At 33.8% G+C, this 25,289-nt stretch overlaps 1 protein-coding gene across 6 annotated transcripts in view; it reads left to right on the top strand.

Annotated features, from left to right (window-relative positions):
* The window catches only part of LOC106982887 (sodium channel protein type 1 subunit alpha), a 147,555-nt gene extending 124,738 nt beyond the window's left edge, over positions 1 to 22,817 (top strand). For 5 of the 6 annotated variants that reach the window (XM_053215218.1, XM_053215221.1, XM_053215220.1 and 2 more), the window contains exons 21-27: positions 1,829 to 1,951; positions 9,081 to 9,362; positions 11,836 to 11,889; positions 13,444 to 13,581; positions 15,498 to 15,602; positions 17,169 to 17,439; positions 19,535 to 22,817. In XM_053215218.1, the coding sequence (XP_053071193.1) occupies positions 1,829 to 1,951; positions 9,081 to 9,362; positions 11,836 to 11,889; positions 13,444 to 13,581; positions 15,498 to 15,602; positions 17,169 to 17,439; positions 19,535 to 20,712 (2,151 nt within the window). In that variant the 3' untranslated portion in view covers positions 20,713 to 22,817. The remainder of the gene's footprint in view (positions 1 to 1,828; positions 1,952 to 9,080; positions 9,363 to 11,835; positions 11,890 to 13,443; positions 13,582 to 15,497; positions 15,603 to 17,168; positions 17,440 to 19,534) is intronic. The other variant, XM_053215222.1, reaches the window with a different exon arrangement.
* The last annotated feature ends 2,472 nt before the right edge of the window (positions 22,818 to 25,289 follow it).

Raw genomic sequence — 25,289 nt, 5'->3', positions numbered from 1 at the left:
GAAAATATTTCTAACATCGAGGTTTCAAGCATTAGAAGTTATATCATATTTCAACTCCCCAGATTTTTCACACTACATCTTAAATATAAATATAATTTTACCTTTTTGAAACTTCCTGAGCTTTGCTTTTCTCTATTATGATTATTGCATGTCTGAAATTTTAGTGAAAGACTGATGATTATATTTATTATTGTAATTTGAGTTTTTTAATTGTCAGCTTATAAGCACTTTATTTTTATTTATTTTTTATTGTAGTTGATATGCAATGTTACATCAGTTTCAGGTATACAACATGGTAGTTTCAATAGCCTGAAATATATTTAAAAAAAACTCTATAGAGAATTTTGTCATCTTGCAATAAAAATATTTTTATTTTTCAATATTCTGTTTTAATTATCTCATTAGGATCAGTATAACCCTCTTTAAAAAGCATTAAAAAATGATAGCACATTTTGGACATAGTGTCCAATGTTTTTGAACCTGTCCTATACTAGGCACTTTCAAACCAAAGAAATTGTAACTCTGTTTGGATATGGAGTTTTGATAAAGTCTTTATTTAGAGAATTAGACAGCTAACATTTTTATTTCTTAGTACTTGCGTATTTCATACAAATTATGTAAATTCATTGATTTATTTATTTGGTAAAGATTTATTGTGGCCATTTTCAGCCAGGTAACCATGGCAGAAGCTGTAAGTTAGCATAGAAAATTTTGAGGAATTTCATGATGGAATCACATGTGAAGTTATATTGTTTACATAAGGATAAACTTTAGGGAATTGAAAACAGAAGGTTTTAGCAAGACAAAAAAAAATCACTTTCAAAAATCAACTGTGAAATCAATGTGCCAAGTTATTGCTTTCTGAGAGTATCAGTTATAATTAGTTGAACATACAATGCAGGATTAAGATTTCACGCTTTTTCTGATACAATAGCAGTTTCTGTATTTTATTACTAACCATGCAAAACCCCAAATTCAGCAACAACTTAATAAAATAAAGGACGGATATGGGATGCCTGGGTGGCTCAGTCAGTTAAGCGTCCAAATCTTGATTTTGGCTCAGGTCACGATCTCACGGTTCATGAGATTGAGCCCCATGACAGGCTCCACACTGACAGCATGGAGCCTGCTTGGGATTCTCTCTCTCTCTCTCTCTCTCTCTCTCCTTCTCTCTCCCTCTCTGTCTCTGTCTCTCTCTGCTCCTCCCCTGCTCTCTCTCTCTCTCAAAATAAATAAATAAATTTTAAAAATAAAATAAAATAAAGGATAACCAATGACATTTTCTTATACCTCAATTTCTTCCTTTTTTAGAATTAGTTTTTATCATTTTTTTAATTGCTCAACCAATTTATTAGTAATAAATTTAGTTGAATGTATTAAACTTATTTACTAGTTGAGCAATTAATAAATTACATGACATTTAAGGTTTTTTATTCAGCTAGATTTAATTAACATACTGAAAGCTACTTTCTTTGCATCAAACTGAAAATACTTCCTTAAAATTTTAAAAGGTGCAATGATTTATCTTCTTTTAAAAAATTTTTTTAATGTTTATTTATTTTTGAGAGATCGGGGGGGGGAGGGGCAGAGAGAGAGAAAGACACAGAATCTGAAGAGGCTCCAGGCTCTGAGCTGTCAGCACAGAGCCCGATGCGGGGCTTGAACTCGCAAGCCATGAGATCATGACCTGGGCCAAAGTCGGACACTTAACCGACTGAGCCACACAGGGACCCCCAATGATTTATCTTCTAAGCAAAAATCATATTTATTATATTACGTAGTAAATACTAATTGAATGATGATTTAATTTATTTATTTACTTACACAGGTTTCATTGGTCAGTTTAACAGCAAATGCCTTGGGTTATTCAGAACTTGGTGCCATCAAATCTCTCAGGACACTAAGAGCTCTGAGACCTCTAAGAGCCTTATCACGATTTGAAGGGATGAGGGTAAGGAAAAATGAAGGAACCTGAAGTATTACATGTAGTCAAAATTAAATTAAACTACATTAAATCAAATTTTATAAAAGGAAAACCATGCATGCAAAAGGAATGGCAAATCCTTGCAAAAGTGCTACTTTATCATTTAATCTGTTGCATATTTACTTCTGGGTGATATGCAAGAGAATTTAGGCCTCCCTTGAAATGATACAATATCATTTATCTGCTGTGCTTATTAAAATGACTTTATTTCCTAATCTATTTTGGGAGTTTCCTTACAAACCTATGTACAAAAAAAACAGCTGAACTATTAAAGTTCTAGGTGTAATGATATGATAATAATCAACTGAAGTGAATTCTACATTACGTGCTTCTCATTTGTGATGAACTAAATTGTACTTAACAAGTTTTATTGAAAATAATTGAATCACACATGTGCCTATGTATGAATAAAGGAAAAAAAATTTTTAATGTCAATTTTGTCTGTATAATGCCAAAGTGTGCATTATTCGAATATAGTCAAGGGTAGATACTAAATATTGGCTGAATTTTAAACTTTTAAAAAATTTATGTTTAATATGGCCTCAATTTATAAATGCATTAATAATTTTAATTTGTATAAATAGTAATAGTAGCTTAAAGATTATATGTAAATCCACACAATTTTTCAAAACTAAAACATTTATAACATAATGGACAGAAAATATCATTTTTATTCATTACTATAGATGATTCATAAATTAAGCATAACTCAAATTTCACTTGAGTCACACAAAATGTTATACTACTCCTTTTAAGGAAGGAGTTCAATTCAACCATTCCCAATGATTCATAACAGGTTAAAAATGTTGCCATTATTGACATACTATTTTCCATACCTTTTTAAAATTCATGAAGCATTGATGTATAAGATGCAAAACATTAAAAAAAAGTTCCTTCTTTAAAAAAATCAAATATTCTTTTACCAAAACAAAGCTACTGAATTAAGTGTGATTCAAAAAAAAAACAAAACAAAACAAAACAAAACAAAAAACATTGCTTTTTTTTTCTGCCTAAGGTTTAGTTGTTTATGGAAACTAAGCTTTACTGAAGACTTCCATCTACATTTTCTAGGTTTGTTGATGGCCTTCTGTGTTCTTTTAAAATAGAATTTATTGTAAATGTCACCTTTTAAGAACGTGAGACTTGTCTTTAATTTCCCTAACATATATAAAAAGTTTTTTTTCCTCATTAGAAACAATTTAACACAATATAATGCAGTCTTATTTTATTTCTCACAGAGATCTTCACATATTTACTAAAATGTAAAAGGAAATTCTCCCCAGGGTATGTAAACATTAAGTTTATTTTCCCCTTAAAATGTCACTTTCTTTTGTTTCAGACTGGCAGTTTCAGTTCTTGAGAAAAGTATTATTTTTATACATTCTAATTGAAATCATATTGCCTGAATCAAAGTAATATCTTTTGAAAGTCTTCCGAAATCTGAACAATGATAAGTATTTGAAGCTGTTATAAACATTCCAAATTTAACCTTTTTAAAATGTATTAAATCCATGATCAAATGGCCAGATGTTCCCATGTTGAACACTTTATTTCCATTAGCAGTGTTGGTCCTGTGGGTCTATGTTTGATTTTTACAGAAATAACCTTATCTCTAATTATTGATCAATAATGCTTTTTATATTATAAGGAGAGGTTGACTTTTGCAACTGAGAATTTTAAAAACATAAACTTCTTATTGGTGCTGATAGGAGATGAACTCAGCATTTAAATTATAGGATTTATGAATGTAATTCCTTGCCTCGTAATGACAGAATATACACAACCCTAAAATGGCTGATCATTTCAACACGTGTTTGGCATTGTAGAGACAAAATAACCCAATTATTAATTCTATTTTTGTGCTTCTGGTGCTTGGATTGTTTTACTTTGTAAAAATGTAAATATGGATAATGGTGAAGATAGAGATAATAATGATGATTATATTTGGGAAGTGATATTTCCCAGTGTGAATACATTCAGAAACTCTCATTTTATTCTTTTCCTTAGCAGCATAAAACCACAATAGCTGTGTCAGAGTATAAATCAAGCACTCATTTTATTTCTGTTGATTTGTCACTTTTTCAAGCATGTGCTTTTATGCAACATTACCAAACAAAGCATGTTGTATAGTGCTTGATAAGAAGTTAGAAAGGAATAAATTATCATCACGTTGCACTTTATGTTTTGCATGCTTTATGCACATTTCTGGCTGACAGCTTTTAAACATTTATTGTATTTCAAATTTCCAGTCCAAATTTTTCAACTTGTAAAATTGAACTGAGTGAATTGATGTCATGAATATCTAGAGTAAAATAAAATTTGTACTTAAATTTGTAATTTTGATTTCCTAATCTAAGAAATCTTAGATACCTTCTTTTTCAAAAGAACTCAAGTCTTGATTAATAGGGAAACAGACAGAGACCATATCATATACAAAAAGTAACACCAAATGTTCTGTCATATCAGATTTCTAACTAATAACAAACTATATATTTCTATTTTATATAGGATAATCTTGCTCCAACTTGGATGGGGTGGAGCGCTGGTTCCTCCCCTCAGCCCTTTATTATGGGTACTGTATTACCCCTTTTGCTACCTTTCATCCTTTCACTGTGACTTTGTGTAGTGGGATGAGGGAGGGATTGGGAACGGTACTCTCTCACCACAATAGGGAAAAGTACACTATATTCGAATCCCCTATTTTCAATTGCCTTAAGTTTTCTTTTGAGAAAAATACCTTTGTGAATTTACCCTGTGTGGATTTGATCACCAACGGTTCATATCTTTACTAAGTTTCACTGAATATGATTTAGTTATGTGTATATGGAGTTATTCATTTATGGGGAGATTATCTGATTGGTGAGGGTGGGGGACCTGGTTTAGAATGAATGCGTGGAAATTTTAACTTGTCAATTGATGGTGCTGTTTGAGACATAAAACCCTTGCCATTTTTTACATTGATTCTGGGTCCTGAAAACTGCCATCCAGATGCCAGCAGGCAATTCCCTGCCTTGTTGATACGTATGAGCAGATGCTAGGGTTCAATATTCCAGCTTTCATAAGACTGGTGTTGATTGTGTGACCATTTCCGTTTTTATTAAATGAAAGTTTAGGAGAGTTATTTTCAAAATGTAATGAGGCAAAATATATTAAGAGTTGAGTAAGCACATGTGATTTGTGTTATAAATGGAAAAAAAGTTAATATAAAAAAATCCACTTATTCGAACTATACAGACTACAATACCCACCTAGAAACAAAACAGAAATGTCTTATCACGTGTATTAAATAGAATTTAATGTATAAACCCAGTTCTTAGAGTAAGTCACTCCCAAATAACTTTTTAGGATCTTAGAAGATAACATGATGAAAACATAAATAAAAATAAATCTATTGTTTATTCTTAAAGTTTAAAAATAATGTACAAGAAGAAGAGTTTCTATTTTGAGAGAGATCAAGTTGGAGTTTTTGTTTAGATGATTGAAGTATCGCATCTCTCAAAGACAATTATCTTAAACCCCACAACACAAATGTAGTCATTAGCTTTTTAAAAGATTCCATTACTCTTCTTTATTCTTAAAGATGTGATTTTACCTCGCCTGCTTTTGATTTTTATTCATGTAGTTTTTGTATTTAGACTAGAGAAGCATTAGAATCCATGAGTAGTATTATTTGAAGCTCAGAGATAATTTGTTCAGACAAGACATTTCTACATGTATCAAAATTCCTAACATTAATTTGCATACTTAATTGTCAATCCTTCATTTTGTGTTGATTTAATAAAAATGCAGATAATGAACTAGATATGGAAAGAGTCTTTATAAGATTGGATTGTGCTAAAATAGAGAAATTCTATTGGTGTCTTACAAAGCATTTGTGAAAAGAAGCAACCTCTAGTATTAAGATAATTCCTTCCTTAGACATCTTCTTTTCTGCATCCTGAAATCTCTATCTGTTCTTCCCAATTTATTCAGGCCATCTTTTCCCAGTACCTTCACCTCATGGGAACCAATTGCTGCAGATCTCTAGAGCCTGAAAAGAATTAATACACCTCCTTCTGTGCTGAACCAAGGAATGGCTTAGGGGTCCTGGAAAAAGGCAATCCTTTCTCTGAACTTTATTGCTTAATTTCATGAAATTTTAGATATGATGGACCTTTGTACAGTAAATTGCCCAATACTGTGCCAAATGTTTTCCAATATTTAATGTTTTTATCTTCATAAAAATAAACCTTTCCTCTGGACCAAACGTATGCCAACATTGCAGACCATATCCTGAAAGACACTGCTTCAGAGTCCTTGCTTGCTCTTTCGTGTGATCACGAATTACATGGAGTTCATTTTAACACAAAACAAATCCCCTGTTGCAAAGTAAACCTCTCAGACTTATTGGCTAACCTACAACTTTTTGTTGTGTCAGGTTCTTTAGTCTCATCTCATAACCAAAACTAACATTAAAGAGTATGTTTTCCTCAATAAATGCTAAGTTAATCTTTACTCCTCTCATTCATTCAATCAACCTTTTTTTTTCCCTATACCCAAAGCACTCTGTTTCCTATATTCAAAGCATTCAAGGCCTTGGAGAAGTATAATATATTTTTGCATCTTAAATTAGAAAAAGGAAAGCCTCTCATCTATCAAGATCACAGGAATGCAAGTAACTCTAATCCAGAGCAATCTGAAACCAGATAAATGGGAGCAACTCCAAGGTGAATCAGTGAGGTAGAATGGAAAGAGAAAGCACTAGGTGCCACTTCTAGTCTACTTTCTGATCGTAATCTTTTAGCCTCATTTTCTCATTGCCAACAGAAAATACCATACTAAATTATTTCTATGGTCCTGGCCAGCACTGGAATTCTGATTCTTAAATTCAAAAGTGGAAATGTTGATCTTTATTTTGGAGGCTAATGTGGAGGGTGAACTGGGGCTCCGTGAAAGAAGTGCTACATGAACCAGACCTTGTAGAAGAAAGAATATTCCAGAAAGGGGGATACTTAGCAAGGGATTCCAAAGGCATCTCAGGTGTCTGGTATTGTATTAGTTGGGTTGGGATGAAGGGTAGGCGGCTAGGGAAGTTTAAACTGGAAATGTAGATTGTGGAGTAATTTGAATACCAAGGTAAGGAAAATATTTGATCATCAGTGGGAATCCATTAAATAATTTTCAAGTGAGGCTCAGGGATAATGAATTCATCTTACATGGATCAAAGGAAGGAGAAAGTTAGAAGACTTTGACAAGAGTGCCAGTATGACTTAATGGAGGCCAGAGCTAGGATGGATGGTGAAAAGAAGTAACAGAGATGAGAAAAGTTTTAAAGGAAGAAGTGTGAGACCTGCAGACTGACATGAAAAGAAATTCAGGAAGTAGAGGTCACCAGTATTCTGCCATGCTCTAAATTGGCTATTGTAGGTAAAAATGTGCATTTAAGTGTGTACTCTATGAATATACAATAAAAATAAGGGTTGTTTTTTTTTAAATCTGGATGGTAGGCAAAATATTCAGAAAAGGAGGAAAATAAGTAACTTGCTTTCAGCTATTAAATTTTGAATACAAGAGAAATCTAAGTGTATCCACATATTTAAAATGAAGTATAAAGGAGGAAAATAAGTAACTTGCTTTCAGCTATTAAATTTTGAATACAAGAGAAATCTAAGTGTATCCACATATTTAAAATGAAGTATAAAAGAAGGATTTGTTCAATCAACTGTATTACTGCAGACAGGCAAATGAGATATGGTAAAGTGCCATGTTTCAGTTTGGTAGGCTGCATAGGCTATATTACCTGGATCTGCCTGGATAATTCAACCAACTTAAATGTTTATGCTCATTTCCTTACCTTTGCCAATAGTGGTTTTACTGTTTCCTTCGGCCCACTTATCACACTGTTTTGGAACCCCAGACGGCCTAGAGTTCTTTGCAAACTTTAAACACGGCTCAGAAGCATAAGGAATTGGCTCGTGTATTTGTTTTTTCAGACAGGCAATCAAAAAACATTGTTCTAAAAATACGCTGGCATCAAATGGCAGATGGAAGATATTTTGATGCCTGTTGTTTACATTGGATCAGATTGACAGTAATAATAGAAGTCCATAGGCAGAATTAATTTAGCTATCAGTCGTTCAAGTCTGAGGCATCTTCTGTCACTTGTGAGCATTTTAGGGCCTGTCTTTATCTTCCCTCTTAGTGACGCATAATATAGCTCCAATGGGCACTGTGGAGGAGGGAGCGAGGACAGCCATCCCTACAGTGTTGCCAAATACGAAAACTCAGATCTTTTAATCTGTGATCCAAAAATTAAGATAAGAGGGAAAAAAACATGCTCCCATAGAAAAAGAGTAGGTCATTATTTAGCTCAGAATTGTATGTTAATCACTTCACAGTTGGGCACTATGTATGGCACCCCTCCTTTTCTTATTTTCCTAAGAAACCAATTTCTATTATGTTTCATTTAAAATAAGTTTATTGAATTAAACTCAGTAAATGAAACAACTGACATGACTGGAGCTTGAAATAAACGATGTGATGATCTAATGAAATACATAATGCTAAATTGTCTTGCTTCTTATGCAAAAATTATTATTAGTCATAGCAATGCATGAATAATTAAGGACAAAACTATATTAGGCATTTAATAATATTTTTATATTTTTAATTTTTTTAAATATACTGGTCAAATTGACTTGTGTCCAAATATTTTAATTTCATTATTTAATATATAACTTTTTTTAAAATTAGTTTATCATCTGTATTAGGATTTCCTGCCTCTCTTTTTTCTAATAAACAACAAATATTCTCAATTCATCTGGCAGCAAATTCCTCTGATTTTTGCCTTTCCTTCAACCTTTTGGTACTTCCCCCTCTCTTTGTTAAACTTTCTTTTTCTTTGTTATATTATCTATATTTGTTTCCCTAAATGTATTGCTTAAGAAAGAATGGATTTCATTTTAAGATTTTTTTACTTTGCTTTTAAGTGTCATAGAATAGTCTCAATACTAAAAAAAACTTTTTTTAAAGAAATACTAAAGATTACTAGGAGAATGTCTTTTAATTTTTAACCAACAAGAATTCTGACTTTTCTTTTTTTCCATTTGTGTATTAGGTGGTTGTGAATGCCCTTTTAGGAGCAATTCCATCCATCATGAATGTGCTTCTGGTTTGTCTTATATTCTGGCTAATTTTCAGCATCATGGGCGTAAATTTGTTTGCTGGCAAATTCTACCACTGTATTAACACCACAACTGGTGACATGTTTGAGATCTCCGAAGTGAATAATCATTCTGATTGCCTAAAACTAATAGAAAGAAATGAGACTGCCCGATGGAAAAATGTGAAAGTAAACTTTGATAATGTAGGATTTGGGTATCTCTCTTTGCTTCAAGTTGTAAGTGAACACTCTTTTCTCTGAAATTTGTTTATTGTTTGGAATAATAAAGTGATAACATACATCTAAGTTACTAAGAAGAGACTTTAGCTATTAAGAAGGAGTTTATAACACACTTTTTTTTTTTTTCTAATTTTGATTTGTTAACACAAGTGTGTTAGCCCAGGTGGGTGGCAACTTCAGCCCATGCAAGCAGTGCAGACATAGTTGATAGAGGCCAGGCAATTCAGTTCTTTCCAAAGGTTTTTTTCTCTTCCCGCCTATATTGCTCTCTTCCCATATGAACAAGTTGATGAATAAATCAATACGTTTGCTTTATTTTTGTCTATTGCAATTAGAAAGCATTTTCCACTGATGGATCACCCTCCCCAAACATACATACTTAACACACCTGATTGGATTATAAGTAATTGGTGGCAATTAACTGCTACTGAGTTGTATGATTTGGCTTGAAGACCAGGGAATGATATTTGAGGTTTTAGGGTTGGATCCTCACAGTGAAATACAAATAATACAGGGTAGTGCCTGAACCCAGAAATGAAATATAAGCAGCTGTGGCTTCACTTCAAATGACATTTCAGAACAATTACTTAAGTCTACTATACATAATAATAGTATCCTTATTGTACTTACTACTTTAAATACGTAAGTATCTGAATATTAATGTTTTTTACTACCGGGTCTCCTAAGCCTGATTTGCACAAAAGAAAAACCGTTTGCAATTTATAAAAACACAAAAGATGGTGGCCCTATAAACATCTGCATTTGATGCTGCTTTTGGCAGCAGCTGCATCATGACAAAGCAGTGGATAAAAACAGAATCCAGATTGTTTAAAAAACATAGTAAGATACTGCTCTATTTTGGCCACTGCAAACTCAGCCTAAGGAATAAAAACAGACTATAAAAGTTCTTTCATTGTTTCTCTACAGAGGCTTTAGCACAGAAATCTATTTCTTTTCACCAGGATCATGTTTTCAATTGCTCAACCAAGAGACTAACCAAGCAAACAAACCTGCGTGGGTCAAAAACCCTTTTACCTCTCTTTCAGAGGTGTCTGTACTATGATTCCTTTATAAGTTCTTCCCACCTTCTTGTTGGAAATTCTTATTTCTCTTCTGGATGTTTCTGACTTACTCTGAATGTTTATGCAATTAAAATAGGGATTTAAAAAAATCTGGAAGTATGATTTCTTTAAATATTGTAGTGGACACATGGTGACATTTTCTTGAGAATTTATCCTAACCCTTAATTAATAACCACACTTGTAAATATCACCAAAGTGTATCACTTCCTCCATAAAATTGAGAAAAGAAAAAAATTTTTGAAGCAGGTCCTTGAAATGATAAATAATTCTGAAAATGTAGGGTAAAGATCTTGCACGCAGCCATTAGATAAATTCTGCCACTAAAGAAACTCTAAAGTACTACTTTATATTTGGCTTTGTACAGAATCACCTCTGTTGATGAGTAACTCATTGAAGTGGCTCTATGAATCACTTTTTCTGTTCCTGTACCTAGTGGGTAATGGACTTGTTCCATCATTGACCTCAGCCACTGACATTCAGTATTTCCCCCTCCGATAGATAGTTTCTATTTTGTAGCTAAGAATCATTACTTTCTTTCCACTGCCATCACACAAACCCTTCCTTGGCTTTCTTCCCATGACATCCACCATTTCACAAGTGTTAGTGTTATGAAAACGAAGATGTGTTGGGATACAGATGCTGAAAGCTTTCTAGACTTGTTCAGTAGCTAAAAACAATCCTCTCAGACTCTCAGGGCTTAAAATTTATGTCCCAGGACAAATAACAAGTTACTATAAGCTACTAGACTTGGGATCCATCTTGAATCTGAGAATGCCAAGTATCTACTGTATTATTTTCTACTTTTACCCATATTAACTCACTTTCATTAAAACTACAGGGAAAAAGGTAGAATATAGGATGATTTCTGGGTGCTATTCTTCAAAATTCTTAAAAGAATAGTTGCAACTCTGACTTTATACATATCCGTATGATCCTCAGAGTGTTATGATCAAGAGAAATGTTAAACTTTCACTTTCATCACCTTGCAGTAGATCTAAATGTAATGTTTGATTTGTAGATCTAAATTGTAATTGTTTTGCTGTTACAGATATCTCCAAGTGTGTTGGCATTTGTAAAGCTTTCTAAAAGTATTCCACCAAATTTCTATAACACTTTAAATTTGCATTATTCCATTAACTCTAAGGAGTAGAGAAGTATTTGTGAGTTAGTTATCAAGCAGGAGGATATATCAAATAACGATTTTTGTTTGTTGTGTGTTTTAGAAATGAAAAGCCTTACTAAGATATTGTATTGGTCCAAAATCTATGTAAAACTTGTTTTGAACTGTCTTTCACATTGTTCCTTTTAAAAAATACATAAGTAAGAATATTTATTAAACATTAGGTCTGAATTATTCCAAAGTAAAGCATGCATGTCCTTTTTAATAGGCCACATTTAAGGGATGGATGGATATAATGTATGCAGCAGTTGATTCCAGAAATGTAAGTATTCCTTATCTCCTGCCTTTTTGTAACATTGGTTAGGTTCTAAAATTAATTCAACAGGGCATAGCAGCAAAATGGAATGATTCTATGATGATTGTTTTAAAAAAGGAAAAATTGGCTCAAATTAATATTCAAACATAGCAGTGTTTATCAGAAAGATCTTACTAAAATAAATGAAAACAAATTATTTTGAAAGGTAAATGAATACATTCATACGTTTAATAACTGACAAATATCCCTGTATTAAATATTTTTCTATTTTGCTTTCTTTTTATCTACTAATTATATAATCAGCATATGGGAGCAAATGTGAAAAAATATATGATCAGTATCGGTAGTTGAAATGTATAGTTACTCTTCATAAGTAGTAGACAGTGTGAAAAGTTATGAATGTTGTCCAGGCAGCCTTAGATTTCTGTAACAATCCCTTTTACATTCATTCTTGTATATGATTTCAGCATCTATAAATTTACTGGAGCCTTTGCCAATGATGCTATCACTTCTATGGTTAACATTTCCTTTAAGTTTATATCACCAAAGTAAAAACCTACTTTATTTGGTTTCTCCTACAATAGTCTCTTTCAGGCTTTAAGAAGAGAACTGAAATCCATGCTTATTCCAACTCTGCTCTTCAAAACTTTGTAAAATTTAGTCTGGTCTGTCTGTCCTCATCTTTCCATTCTGAAGTCCAATCTATTGTTTAGTCTATTATCATAAAGTTTAACTTCTCTCTCTGTAATCTTTAATCTGACCTGGTAGGGCTCACTTAACTTTCTTAATGTGCACTTCCATAAGTGGCTTTAGTTTCATGTTGAGTGCTTTCCTGATATCCACCAGAGTTGTGTCATTTCATTTGTTACTTACAATTATGTTTTGGGTGTTTGGTGGGTTTTAACTGTGTTATCTTTAGAAGGACATGAATTTATTAGAGAACTATCTATTGTGACTCATTTACCCTTTACTACGTAATATGTGGTAGCTCAATGATAATTTACTGGAAGTTAAATCTAAAGACTGAATCATCAACTGAGGATTCATAAGATGGGTGTCCAGTTATGTCTACTAAAATATGTCCTAAAAAATTCAAGGACTATTGTAATGTTAAAGGTATGATGCTGAACTTCTAAATGAATAACTCAGTTCTTGTTTACCAAATAAATTCATGCATACACAAATAGTTGTGTCTAAGCACAGTCTATACATATTTACTAGAATAAAATTTTTCATTAATAATGTTTAAATTATTAAAACTCAGTACCTAAAAATCTTTTACCAAATTTAGCACTCTACTATCCAAATAGCAAGATACTAGTTGTATTTATAGTTACAAAAAATAGATTCTAAAGTGTCATAATAACTATATTTTTTACATGAAAACATCTCTAAAGGCTAATTTCAGAGACTTTTTTAGAGGCAGCTGATTCAGAGGGAAAAAGAAAAGTACTGCTAAGTATTACTAGGCATTTTCTTTTCTATTCTCGTGAAAATGCACCAACGATTTCTAGCATCAAAATGTATTGTGACATTTTACAAACTATTCTCCTTTGGTAGGTGGAACTCCAGCCTAAGTATGAGGACAGTCTATACATGTATCTTTACTTTGTTATTTTCATCATCTTTGGGTCCTTCTTCACCTTGAATCTGTTTATTGGTGTCATCATAGATAATTTCAACCAGCAAAAAAAGAAGATAAGTATTTCTAATATTTTCTCTTTCACTAAGATAGCAAAATTATTTGAAGCATTCTCTCCACTAAATGAGTACTTTGATTCAGAAGCCAAATAGGCATATATATTAAAATCTATTTTTCATCCGTTCCTTCTACCATCTACAGCCCATTTCCTTCAGGGTATAGAAAGCCAAGAATGACTGGGTTCCATTCCTGTACATAGGTTCACAAAACCTCTCTCTCTCTCTCTCTCTCTTTTTTTTTTTTTTTTTTTTTAGCCAGGGGCCACATTTTCAGTCCTTTCGAAGAGAATAATTGGAAAAAAAACTAGAAAAGAACACAGCATATGCCCCTTTTCCAAAGTCAACTCATTGTTTTATCCCTGTAATTCCCCTACTTAAAATATTCTTTCCAGTGAAAACCCTTAGAATGTTTGCAATAAATTAGGCAAAAGGTTTGCATAAGCATCTCCTAGTGTTTCTTTTCACATTTTTTCCTTCATTGGGTCTTTTTATAATTTCTATTTCCTTCTCCTTGATATTTAATTATAAAATATTAGTCCCAGTGTTGAATTGAACAGCTCTTTATCTTATTATCATTTATAAAGCCCATTTTATCATCCTGATTATATATGCACATTATAGAAAGTATGAAAAGTAAAGAAATACCATTACTTGGGAGTAATCACTATTCACATTTTATGTTTTTCTGTTCACACTTTTCAAACATATATTCTTGTTATCAAAATTATTTTATCTATAGTTATAAATTCTCTTTTTGAGTTAACATAAGTATTTTGCCATTTTGTTAAGTCTTTGCACGTAGATTATCAGAATTTACTTAACTATTTCCCCAAAAATTGATGATTTATGTTGTTTCTAATCTTTAATGATTTAAAGAGTACCTAGTCAAAAGTCTTTGTGCCAAAAAATAAAAAATAAAAATTAGTATTTAATTATTTTCTTAAGACAAATTTCCAAAGTATTTTGCTTCCTCCAAACAATATGCTCACTCATAGTCTCAATAACAGTGTATGGATGTGCTCAGGTCACTGCTGCTTCACTGGCATCAAACATTCTGTTTTTAATACTTGACATTTGATAAATGAAAATTGCTTTTAATTTCAATTTTTATGTCTATTGTTACTAGTAGATTTGAACATGTTTTCGGTGCTTTTGTCATTTATATTTCTTCCTTGTTGATTATTCCTTCATCTTATTTGTTCAGTATATTTTGTTATTGTATGAGTGCTTCCATTGTATGAGATGTTTTCACTATAGAAAATTCCTGTCCTCACCCCCTTTTATTGTTATTAATATATTCTATGATCAATGTCAGGTCTTTATATCACTTATTAGCCTGGGTTGCAATCCTCTGTACCTCCTGGCCTGTCACATCCTTGCCATACTAATGATCTCTGATCCCTAACACTTCTACCAACTCGGCCAGTTTCCTTTTTATCCTTTTGTTCCAATTCTTGGCTGAGTGAAGGTGGATTATAATAACTTTAACCCATCCTATAATATACATACTCTAATGCATTGCTGCACTGGAATAAGAAAATGATTGTCTTTAACATCTGAAAAGCAGTCTGTCTAGCATTAGAAACTTATTATTTCATGTTTCAGCAAATCGCATTTTACCACTCACTTATTATATGGTGTTGGGTAAAATACTTAGCCTCTCAGTTGCTTGTTTTCATTCTGCCATAAAATAATACTGAAAGTAATAAAGTCAATGTTGGATGACTGTGAGAATTAAATAATACTGTAGCACCTAAAAAATGCAATTCGTATTTTTCAAATTTAAAATTCTAGGCTTAATTATTTTACCCGTTTCCTTTTTTAACCATCCTTTTCCTGTTTTAAGTTTAACATTGAAAAATTATGCGCAAAGGGGCACAGTTTTCACCAGTTTTTATTTTTCTTTTCTATACTTTGGAGGTCAAGATATCTTTATGACAGAAGAACAGAAGAAATACTATAATGCAATGAAAAAATTGGGATCAAAAAAGCCACAAAAGCCTATACCTCGACCAGGAGTAAGAAATACCAAATGATACGGGAAAAAATAAACAAAGACAAAAAATTGCATGTGTTTTCTTACAGAAGAGATAGCAGCTAACATTTCCAGCAGCAAAGATTTCTTCCATTTTTAGAATATCATTAATTCATACCTTTTATGGTAATGGTAAAAATTACTTAAAAAAAAAAAAAGAGACCAGAAAGAAAAAGAAGCAGCAGAAAAATGCATCCTTGTTTTCAGGGGACTTCTAATTACACAACTAGAATCCAACCTAAATGGCGAAGGCACATAAACAATGTGTTATGCACAAGAAAAAGCTGTTCAGAACTCAAAAGTAGTTGCTGAGTCATCTTAAGAAGAGGGATAAAATTTGGATGGGATTAAAAAGCATGCAATTTTCTGCTAGGTTAACAAAGTGATGAAGTGCTGAGTGAAATAACATCTTACTTCCCTTGTATTGTCCGTTAGATGTACTGAGTGGAGAAAAAAAGAATTCTAGTATCTGCTGTTCATATAGATGGCTATATAGTTAGAAGTTACTAATGTCTTCAGCCATCAGGGGCAATAAATACAATTCATGATGATAACTAACAATCCTCATGCTTCCATGATAAACCAACCAAACAACTCCTCTGAAATGGAGAAGCCTTATCCTACACTGTATTGATTTTTGTGATGATGATTTGTGAAGTTAAAATAATTCCTGAGGCACATTAGGGAACAAAATACTAGTGAACATTCATACTGTGCCATCCAACAGTTGCCTTCTTGAAAATGATGAGAAATACATACTGTTCTCTACTAAACCTTAACCCTGGAAGTAAGTAGAAATGGGTCAACTATGTGTAGAAAAAATGTAAGATAGAAGATATCCTCAGAATTCCTCAGCAGCCTAAGGAAATGAGCCAGACAATGGCCTGCAGTGACTAACAGTGGCAGAAATGAGGGGCAGAATGACAGATCAGTGATGGGAACATTAATTTTTGACATCAAAGTATAAAGAAGGTCATTATGGTCTGATTATTCCTGTGTAGGGTCAGCATTCTATGTCTGACAGTCAACAAAGACTTTTGGTGGAAGAACATCAATATCGCCATTCATAGGTTTTAAATGCATAATGTTATAGACGTGTCCTGGAAATCCCAAGTTCTCTTTAGCAATTCTTTGAGAATAAGACAAATGGAATGTTGCTAGATACTATATTTTGAGATGCCTGCATGGTCCAACTGATCATGGGATATTCTAGTAAAATAAAATTAGGCAGGTTTCTTTATTTCTCATAATCTTAATATGTTAATATACATTTGTGCCTCTGGGTGAAGAGTATAGTATGCAATGTTTCTTATCAGAAGTACCCTTTTGACAGGGATCATTATTCTGTGGAATACCCATTGGTAAATAGAAGTTTAGGTTATTAAATTTTTAAAATTAATGTGTTACAAGCCATCTTTTACACCATTCAGAGTCAGTGGTTACTATGTATAATATTAGAAAGTTAACCAATGCAGAAAGTACTTAGGCAGATGCTAATATGTACAGGAAAACTCCTATGTTGCTAAAAAGCTTTCCTGTTTCCCTACAGAACAAATTTCAAGGAATGGTCTTTGACTTTGTAACTAGACAAGTCTTTGACATCAGCATCATGATTCTTATCTGTCTCAACATGGTCACAATGATGGTAGAAACAGATGACCAGAGTGAATATGTGACAAACATTCTGTCGCGCATCAACCTGGTGTTCATTGTGCTGTTCACTGGAGAATGTGTGCTGAAGCTCATCTCCCTCCGTCATTATTATTTTACCATAGGCTGGAATATTTTTGATTTTGTGGTCGTCATTCTCTCCATTGTAGGTAAGAAGTATTTAACATCTCTTCAATTCTGTTCAATAAAAGTAAAAGTTGTAACATTTGCTTTACATTAGAGGTCATCCCACCACTCAGAAATCACTACTCTGAAATTTTCTATATGTTTCATCCAGGTGTGCTTGTTTTTCTTACAAAATGAGGCTCCTGCTGTATGTACAATATTGTATCCTATGTTCACCATTTTAGATTAGGTATATTATTTGTGGATCTAGTATGTTCCCATTAATTTGAACTAGGAATATGCTATTAACTAAGATCAAAAATGTTTTTGACATGTTTAGGTTAAGTAGCCTATATAATATCTAGATGATTCTGTTGAGAAGAGAACTAAAAATTTAGTCTGGTCCTAAGGAAAGACACTGCATTGGAGATATAGACACAGAATCATCAGCATGTAGACAGGAGTGGAAGCTGGTGTGAAGATAAAGAAAGGCATAGAGTGAAAAAAAAAATAAAGATAAGAACAGAATGTTAGCAAATAGAGATGGAAGTTTCTTTAAGGGTATCAGGTAGAGATTTTCTAGATAACCTTGAAATGGAGTTATAGTAATGATGCACAAGGGGATGCGAGGTGGTATGGGACATCATTTTATCATTATATACTTAAAAGTCTGGAATGTACAACACATCACATCAGTAACAGCTCATCTCATTAAAGGTACAACTCTAGCTCCAGGGAAGTGGAGAAGTGTATCTGTGGGCCTAAAGTATTCATTCTTTCCTAAACCAGATAATATGATTGGGTCAACATTTTATCATTCAATATGGGGCACCTCTGATGGGTAGATTTTCATGCCATTACCTCCTCTTAAGGAGTTGGTTTTATATCCAACTCGTATATTGCAGGTATCCTTTGATTTCTAAAGTAATCTATGGTGCAATCAGTTGTGGATAGGGTACTAAGGTTATATTCACCTCTCTCTATCTCACTCTCTCTTTATCATCCTTTTTCTCTCCCTCTCTCACACACCCACACGCACTTAGACTAACACTTTTCTAGAATGAGACAGTGTAACTTGAAAGACCTTGGTTTTCTGAACCAATCAGGAAATTAGTTCAATTGTTACTTCATTATCTAAAAAGCAAATAGAGAAAAAATCTTAAAAGAAGTGGCTGAGAGACCAACGTTAGACACAGGAGACCAGAAAGGGCACCAGCTTGGATCCTTTTAGAAATGTAGCAGCACATATATATAATATGTAAAAATATTATAGTGGAAGCTCAGGCAAGTACCAACTTCATGGAGAAATGAAAATAGTATTAAAAACGGTAGTTACTTTTAGATGGGTAAGGACTGAATAGGCAATTTCAGAAAAAAAAATTGTATTCATATAAATATGTACTTATATCCTTGGCCACTGCTGTTCAGACAGACTTGGTAATTTTTAACTTATTTTTTTTTATATTTAGTCTTGAGATTTTAAGCTAAAGATAGTCTTTAGACATCCCTCAAAGACAAAAGTACCGTAAAATTATTTCTGAACATTGTCTTAACTTGGACTGACATAACAACTTACCACACACTGAGTGGCTTAACCAACAGAAATTTATTTTCTCATAGTTCTAGAGGATAGAAGTCCAAGAACAAGCTGCCAGCATAGTGGGTTTCTGGTGAGGGCTCTCTTCCTGTCTGGTGGATGACTACCTTCTTGTATGTCCTCATAGGGCAGAGAGAGAGGAGATAGTTCTCTAGTGTTTCTTCTTACAAGGGTACTAATCCTATCATGAGAGCCCCACCCTATGACCTCATCTAAACGTAATTATCCCCTCAAAACTTTCTCCAAATACTATGCATTGGAGAGTTAGAGTTTTAAAACGTGAATGGGGGGTAGTGAGGAGGGAGGACACAATTGAGTCTATAACAAATATTGAGTTGAATTTAATACTGAATGTCAAAATTAAAGTTCATTAATAATATATATTATATACAGTTATATGTATATTATATGTATGTCAAATTTAAGATTATGCAACTGAATTTCAGGATTCTGAACTTTACCTTAGAGCCTTAACAAAATTTTGATTATTATCTTCTTAGTGGATAACTTCAATGGTTGGTATTCTCATTTTTTATCCACAGGCATGTTTCTGGCCGAGCTGATAGAAAAATACTTCGTGTCCCCTACCCTGTTCCGAGTGATCCGTCTCGCCAGGATTGGTCGAATCTTGCGTCTGATCAAAGGGGCGAAGGGGATCCGCACGCTGCTCTTTGCTCTGATGATGTCCCTTCCCGCCTTGTTTAACATCGGCCTCCTGCTCTTCCTGGTCATGTTCATCTACGCCATCTTTGGAATGTCCAACTTTGCGTATGTTAAGAGGGAAGTTGGAATTGATGACATGTTCAACTTTGAGACCTTTGGCAACAGCATGATCTGCCTGTTCCAAATTACCACCTCTGCTGGCTGGGATGGATTGCTAGCACCTATTCTCAACAGTAAACCACCTGACTGTGATCCTAATAAAGTTAACCCTGGAAGCTCTGTTAAGGGAGACTGCGGGAACCCATCTGTGGGGATTTTCTTTTTTGTCAGTTACATCATCATATCGTTTCTAGTTGTGGTGAACATGTACATCGCTGTCATCCTGGAGAACTTCAGTGTCGCTACTGAGGAAAGTGCAGAGCCCCTGAGTGAGGATGACTTTGAGATGTTCTATGAGGTTTGGGAGAAGTTTGATCCTGATGCCACCCAGTTCATGGAATTTGAAAAACTATCTCAGTTTGCTGCTGCTCTTGAACCCCCTCTCAATTTGCCGCAACCGAACAAACTCCAGCTCATTGCCATGGACCTGCCCATGGTCAGTGGGGACCGGATCCACTGTCTTGACATCTTATTTGCTTTTACAAAGCGGGTTCTGGGAGAGAGTGGAGAGATGGATGCCCTTCGAATACAGATGGAGGAGCGATTCATGGCTTCTAATCCATCAAAGGTCTCTTATCAGCCAATAACTACGACTTTAAAAAGGAAACAAGAGGAGGTGTCTGCTGTAATTATTCAGCGTGCTTACAGGCGCCACCTTTTAAAGCGAACTGTAAAACAAGCTTCATTTACCTATAATAAAAATAAAATCAAAGGTGGGGCTAACCTTCTTGTAAAAGAAGACATGATAATTGACAGAATAAATGAAAACTCTATTACAGAGAAAACTGATCTGACCATGTCCACAGCAGCTTGTCCACCTTCCTACGATCGGGTAACAAAGCCAATCGTGGAAAAGCATGAGCAAGAAGGCAAAGATGAAAAAGCCAAAGGGAAGTAAATGAAAATAAATAAGAATAATTGGGTGACAATTGTTTACAGCCTGTGAAGGTGATGTATTTTTGTCAACAGGACTCCTTTAGGAAGTCAATGCCAAACTGACTGTTTTTACACAAATCTACTTAAGGTCAGTGCCTACTATAAGACAGTGACCCCTTGTCAGAAAACTGTGACTCTGTGTAAAGGGGAGACGACCTTGACAGGAGGTTACTGCTCTCACTACCAGCTGACACTGCTGAAGACAAGAGACAAAATGGCTACTCAGACTGTAGGGACCAGTTCAAAGGGGTGCAAACCTATAATTTGGGGGTTGTTTAACATGAAACACTTTAGTGTAGTAATTGTATCCACTCTTTGCATTTCAACTGCCACATTTGTCACATTTTTACAAAATCTGTTAGGGGATTCATCTTTTTTTTAATCCATATGTTGTTTATTATATGTGACTATTTTTGTAAATGGTGTTTCTGTTGTGAAATAGACAAAGGGTCTCTTCAACAGGTATGCCACCGGGGGTTATCACAATCACACAGCCTCCCATCTGCACAAAGGTGTGGTTTGCATGAGGGCATGCTGCACTTAGAGATCATGCATGAAAAAAAAAAAAAGTCACAAGGAAAACCATGAGTTCTTAAATTCCATCCATCTTCCTGGGAGGGGTAATTGGGTGATAACTGGAGGTGCTTTGTTGATCTTGTTTCATCAAATCCAGCCACCAGACCAAGTGGATCATTTTGGGCGGGGGGAGGGGGTAGGCCATTAAATCTTAGCAGGTGCAAACTTCATTCAAATGTCTGGAGTCATAAATGTTGTGTTTCTGTTTATCATATTTAAAAAAAAAAAAAACTGAAAAATGAGCATTGCTTCTCCCCGAAGACTGAATTGACCAAAAGAACCCTTTATAAATTTCTGCTTAATCCTGCACTTCGTTTAGCCATCTTCAGCTCAGCAGGTTGACAACTGTATATGTTAATGAAATGCTATTTATTATGTAAATAGTCATTTTACCCTGTGGTGCACGTTTGGGCAAACAAATAATGACCTAAGCACAGTATTTATTGCATCAAATATGTACCACAAGAAATGTAGAGTGCAAGCTTTACACAGGTAGTATAATGTATTCTGTACCATTATAGATAGTTTGGATGCTATCAATGCATGTTTATATTACCATGCTGCTGTATCTGGTTTCTCCCACTGCTCAGAATCTCATTTATGAGAAACCATATGTCAGTGGTAAAGTCAAGGAAATTGTTCAACAGATCTCATTTCTTTAAGTCATTAAGCAATAGTTTGCAGCACTTTAACAGCTCTTTGGTTATTTTTAAATTTTAAGTGGATAACATATGATGTATAGCCAGACTGTACAGACATGTTTAAAAAACAAACAAACACTGCTTAACCTGTTAAAAATGTGTTTAGAATTTTATAAGCAAATATAAATACTGTAAAAAGTCATTTTATTTTATTTTTCAGCATTATGTACATAAATATGAAGAGGAAATTATCTTCGGGTTGATATCACAATCACTTTTCTTACTTTCTGTCCATAGTACTTTTTCATGGAAGACATTTGCTAAACAAGAAATGAAAACAAGACTGGGTAGTTGTAGACTTCTGCTTTTTTATTAAATTTGCTAATTTTAGATTATTTCATAATTTTAAGGGGCAAAATAGGTTCACAAGCCACGTCCAAATTATGCTCTGCAATTGGAAAAGGGTATAACATTTTAGTTATATTTTTGGTAGTGCCTGCACAAACTGATTGAAGGTAGTGCTTATTTTTCATTTTTGTCCTTTTTTTTTCTAATTTCTGTTTATGTTTTCATTTCTTTGGAGTCATCCTGCTCTAGATTGCTCTAAATATAATGCAGGTTCCACATATTTTTTTCCACAAGAACAGAGAGTAGTGAACTTATATAGTCAATTACATCAGGATATTTTGTGTTTCTTACAGAAGCAAACCATAGGCTCCTCTTTTTCTTAAAATTACTTAGATAAACTGTATTCGTGAACTGCATGCTGGAAAATGCTACTATTACCCTAAATGATGCTAACCAACATTAAAAATGTGCAAAACTAATAAAGGTTACATTTTTTATTTTATTGTTTGCCTAGTTACTTTTTGTTAACAGCATTTTTATAAGACAATGAAGATATTTTATTCTACAAATTGGGGGAGAAAGGGAAAGACACAAACACATAGTGAGTCTACCTGAGCTGACAGAAACCCTGGGGTAGAAATGGGACTGGGAGGAATGACCTCCCAAGGGCTACAAGCAGTAGGAAGTGACTTCTGCTAGAAGGAACTCATGTCAGAGCATAAGCTGGTAGCTTTCACTGGAAAAAAAGTATGGGAGCCAGAGCCATGGTAGATGGCCTCTTGAGATACGAAAAGAAGCCCTCAAATCTGTATTTAAAAAATTAAAAGTTGCTATGTGTGAGTAGGATATTTTGTTTGCTCCTCTAGAACCACTCTCCAGGCTTCTCCTCCTGCTCTGTGGAAGGGTGATTTTCTACATTGCTCTCTTACCCTTTGGCTCCCAACTGGTCTGGCTAATGGAAAGTCCCAGCAGGAAAGTACCATCAAGGAAAGCACCAGTGGGTGAGAGCTAACTTGGGTATTTATTCCCCAGTTCCTTCTTTGCTGAGTTGCTCTGGGTTGGCAGTGGTACGTTTATCAACATAAAGTTATGCTTTTGGTCAGACAATCCCATCCTACAACAAAAGCTACTTGGGGTTCTGGTCTTCACTCCCCTACTTGTTCTCTTAGACCTGTGGCTGTACTTCTCTATTCCTTGTAGCTCTCCCCTAATCTTGCTGATGCCTTTTCAAATGGCTCCTTCATGACATTCTCTGTTTCACCTATCTCCTGTCCTGTTGACACAGTAATTAAATAGCTTGTGAAATGGGTCAAAAGGCAAAGATCTGCTTTAGGTCAGCTTGGAGACTCAATCTAACTGGCTATACATAAAAGACCAGGAACTGGAGAAACTCCACTGAAGTCAACCAAAGAATTCAATTCATAGAGATCATAGAAAGGTTACTACAGTTGTCTGGACAGTAAGATTGACAGTCTAAAAACCTTAGCTAAATTTATGAAGAAAGAGAAGCCCTCACCTGTCATCAGGTAGTACAATCTCAGTTATGAAGCTAGAAGGGGGAACATGGCCTTGATGGGAAAAGGAGCAGTCATGAACTACTTTTCTTATCCTTCTACACTCATAACATCACTTTAAAACAACACGACAATAAATACTGATTTATTAGTGGCTGAAAAGTACTTCCCATTTCCAACCAACATAAATAAGGATTATAGGAAAATCTCTACAGATTTTTTTATACTCCACATCCACACCAGTAGTTACTGGTACTTTTCCAAATACAAAAAGAACTAGTGAAACAGAATCATAAATTACCATAGTCATGTTGGTATTATTTTACATAATACTTGTGGTGCCAAAAAGTAATATAATGCTCAAGGAATGTTGAATCACATCAGTGGGACAAAGACAGTGGCTTGAAAGAGGTTCCCATTGGTCAAAACTGGGGGAATTTGAGAATCAGAAAAGATAACAATAGTAGTAGATTACAACCTATTTAATAAAATAAGAATTCATAAGTATATACTGATATAAATAAATGAACAAAAGCAAAAGCCTCTTCCTTATTGTGAATTTTAACCAACAAGTGTAGAAGAAATACTACAGTTAGAAAATCACCATTTGGCAACCTTGAGAATGACAATTGATTCATGCAAAAATAATGAATGCTAAACTCATGAATGAAAGTTTGATGAGGAATAAGAAATTTACATTGTCTCAACGTATCTCTTTCGCATTAATTAAAAAATTTTTAAGGAGAGTTTATAGTGGAAAAATCTAGCAGGTACTACCTTCAAAGATATCATCAATTATACTGCCAACTACACTGAAAAAGACACATGATTTCTTGGTATCCAGTCAAAGTTGCATTACACGAACTTAACCATAAGGAAAATCAGATTGAGGACATTCTATAAAACAATGTTAATTTCATGAAAAACAAAGGAAGGTCAGAAACTGCCTGAGGTTGAAGAGCTATGAAAATTAATGATCCTGGATTGGATACTAGACTGGCAAAATAACATCAATTACAGATATTGTTGAGAAAACTAAGTTTGAATATGGACTGTTGATTCATTATTAGTATTATGAAAATTGATTTTTCTAACTGTATTAAGTCTAATGCAGTTATTATAACTATAGGTCATATCTTTCTTCTTGGAAAATGCATACTTTTTAGGGGTGAATGGGATGATGTCTGCAATTCACTCTCAAAAGAAAATGTGTTCAAAGGAAAATGTATTATGAGTATGTGTGTATATTTAAAAGATAGATATAGTAGTAGATGTGGTATATCTTTGGAGAAGGGAAGAGTTTTTTGTTCCTGTTGTGTTATGTGTTATTTAAGTGTGTATGTATGTATGTTAACCCTATTTTCTACCCTCAAAATTAGATATACTATCTCCAATTATTTGAAAGAATGCTTTATTTTAACTACAATTCTTTTTTTCCTGGAAGTCATATTTCTAAAATT

Source organism: Acinonyx jubatus, chromosome C1 (genome assembly GCF_027475565.1).
Source record: "Acinonyx jubatus isolate Ajub_Pintada_27869175 chromosome C1, VMU_Ajub_asm_v1.0, whole genome shotgun sequence".
Lineage (NCBI taxonomy): Eukaryota > Metazoa > Chordata > Mammalia > Carnivora > Felidae > Acinonyx > Acinonyx jubatus.
Note: the sequence above shows the minus strand (reverse complement) of the source record. Positions and strands in the feature narration are given on the sequence as shown.